Raw genomic sequence first — 3,093 nt, forward strand, 5'->3', positions numbered from 1 at the left:
GATGGGCGAAGGCGGGGTTCACCCTGGACAGGTCTCCAGTCTGTCTCAGGGCTCTCTTACATCTAAAGGACTAAATCCAACATCAATTTATTTTGATTATTAGTTGTAAAGATAGGTCTTTACACCTGTAATGATCATAAAAAAAAGACAATTTATGGTTTTGTGTACTTTAGACTGCTGCTTTGAAAATACAATGAAATATAAATACAACAGGGGTTTATACTCAATAAATCCCTGTTGTGACAGTAAAATCTGCCCAACACAAGAAGCTCTCAGCCCACATCTGTTGGCTCAGCTGTTGGACAGGACAAGTAAAAAAAAAAAAAAATGAAAATACAATGAAAGCCTTAAAACACAATTACAATCAATAACTAATTTTGTTTATACCACATTAACACCTCCAAAGGAGATTGAGTACATTTTCCATTCAGACACTATAATTAAGAACATTATTTATTACGAATTTTATGTGCACTGGCGTTCTTGTTAATTGCAAGTAAAATGTGCAATCCAATTTTACAAAATTAAAATAAAAAGTTATAATTTAAAGTATTGCTCTGTTATAAAATTAACTATGTTCATCTTGATTACAATCATAAAGCAATATAATGTGTTGTGAACCATTGTAGCTGTATTATTTATCTATTTTTTTGTATTAACATTTGGAATGTTTGTCAATCTAAAAAAAATTCAATTGTCATAAAAATCGATTATTTGTTATAGGTCAACCTGGAGACTTATGAAGGAATCCTTGGTTTTGTTTTGATTGGCGGTAATCACTGGAATTTACTGGTATGGTATAGCCTACTCTTTTTTGACATTTACATCATGACACAGTACCATTTTTTTAATTTTAATTAACCCTTTTTTTATGTACAGTACATTCATAAATCAACCAAAACAGTGTATCTGATGGATCCTTTGAGCGTTGCTTCAGAATCATATTCCTCAAAAAGCGCAGCTGTGCAAATACGGTATAATTTTTTTTTTTTTCAAAAATTTTGAGTATAGTATCATTTTAAATATTCCAATTTTATCTTTTAGTTTAAATTTGGTTTTTTTTTTTGTTTTTTTTGTCATAATCTGTTTTCTTTTTTTTTAACATTAGAAAGTACCTGTCCATCAGAAACAAGATGCACTCAAAAGACGAGTGGGATTCAATCGATTGGAAAGGGGGAGTTGTGAAACACCCCATTCAACAGGATGGAAACAGCTGTGGGGTTGTTGTCGTCATGGTAAATGCATCTAAGGAAATGATTGTGACAGGAATATTCAACCATAGTCATTGACCAGGGCTATTAAGTCTTATACATTTTATTGAAGACAAACACATTCAGTCCCCCTGAATTAGGAGGAGGAAGTGGCCGGGGAGAGGGAACTCTGGGCATCTTTGCTTAGACTGCTGCCCCCGGTTCAGGATGAGTGGAGATAGAGATAGAGAGATATAGATTGAGAGACAGACAGACAGATTTTCTTAAAATAAATAGTTTGAACTTTTTATTTTAATTTTTTTGAGTGAAATTATTTTGTATTTTAAAATAAATTATTTGGTTGTCCTTTAAATGTATAGTTTTTTAATGTAAATTTGACAAATTACAAACATCTGTATACATCGCGAATGATAATGTGACCACAATATGACAACTTATTCAAAAAATGTATATTAAACTTCAGTATACTATTTTATATGAATACTATGAAATTAAAAGCAATAATAAATTATTTTTCAGTTTGTTTTAAATGATAAGAATCTTGAATGTCAAAAAATATAAGTACCCAGTAGAACTTGACCGATTATTCATGTGTTCTCTCTTTTTTGTCACTTTCAGATGGCCCAGTCTATATTGGCTTCGTTCCCACTGTTGCCTGAGATGACATTTGAAACAACAAAGAGAAAAATGACAGAACAAAGACGGCAAATGGCAAGAGAAATCTTGGAGGCATCAGGTATATAACACTTCCTTGCCATATACAAAATACTGTATTCTGTTTTCAAAGAATAATGTGACTAAACATTAACTTATTTAGCTGTTTACCTATACATGATTCCTATGGTGTTGTAAACAGGTTTAAAAGGCCTTGAATTTGAAAATTACAAAAAAGATAGAAAAAGCATTAAAAAGTATAAATTTTTGATATCTTGGTCTTAAAAATTGTCCTGTTTGAAACTTTTTAAAGTTGACTTTTATTGTCTAAATCAGGGGTGTCAAACTTGATTGCAAAGGGGCCAAAATCTCAAACACACCTTGGGCCACAGGCCGAAACAGATAAACATTTATTTCACACAATAAAACGGAATTTTTAAAACTATATAAACGTAAATTTTAAACATAATTAGGAATAATAAACATCCAGGAATATTATTCCAGAATTAATCAACTTAAACATTAAATAACTTTTTTATTTTACTCTTTTATTTTTCTTATGTGTCGCATCATTTATCAGCTCCGCGTTAGCATGTTATTGAGCAAACCCAGAACTTCCAGTTACATCACTGCTGACCGGATTAGCACTACGCACATGTGTGACAAAGAGAATAGCAGACCTGGCCTTAGAAAGCACAAACCGTAGTTTTGAAATCAAAACAAGGAAAAACAAACAAAAAGGGACGCTTTGACAACAAAATTAGTTTTCAACTTTTTTTTTAGAGTGGATTAGTCATCGATTAGTCGGCTAATTGTGGAAGTCCTAAAGTAAACTAAAACGTTGGTCTTGGCACAAGCTTAGTTATGTGAGGCACATTGCAACAGACTGATGACCTGTCCAGGGTGAATCATGCCTTTATCTTTCAGCAACCGGATAAGGGTCCTGCACCCTGCGACCCCGAAAGGGAAAAAGCCACCAAGAGGATGAATCAGTGAGAAGTTCAAATAAACAAAAAAACACCCACAAAAACTCGGAAGTAGTTATGCTCTTCTTCCTAGGTTTATCTCATTCTTCTTAGAGCAGTTCTGAGCTCCAACTGAACTGAAGTGAGATTGTGCATGACCCTTTTGACCTCAGAGGAGGCCTTGCTATCAGCCAATGTCTGAAGGTCTAAAGTGGATCTAACAGTTTCATGTTTCTATTAAAAGTGTCAAGACTACTTAAGAA

The 3,093-nt window shown here is 33.1% G+C and overlaps 1 protein-coding gene across 1 annotated transcript in view; it reads left to right on the forward strand.

Annotated features, from left to right (window-relative positions):
• The window catches only part of LOC112143836, a 4,978-nt gene extending 2,849 nt beyond the window's left edge, over positions 1 to 2,129 (forward strand). Inside the window, exons 4-7 of the mRNA XM_024268046.2 lie at positions 724 to 792; positions 880 to 974; positions 1,109 to 1,235; positions 1,830 to 2,129. Of these exons, the coding sequence (XP_024123814.2) occupies positions 724 to 792; positions 880 to 974; positions 1,109 to 1,235; positions 1,830 to 1,955 (417 nt within the window). The 3' untranslated portion in view covers positions 1,956 to 2,129. The remainder of the gene's footprint in view (positions 1 to 723; positions 793 to 879; positions 975 to 1,108; positions 1,236 to 1,829) is intronic.
• The last annotated feature ends 964 nt before the right edge of the window (positions 2,130 to 3,093 follow it).

The sequence above is a fragment of the Oryzias melastigma genome, linkage group LG16, assembly GCF_002922805.2.
Source record: "Oryzias melastigma strain HK-1 linkage group LG16, ASM292280v2, whole genome shotgun sequence".
NCBI lineage: Eukaryota > Metazoa > Chordata > Actinopteri > Beloniformes > Adrianichthyidae > Oryzias > Oryzias melastigma.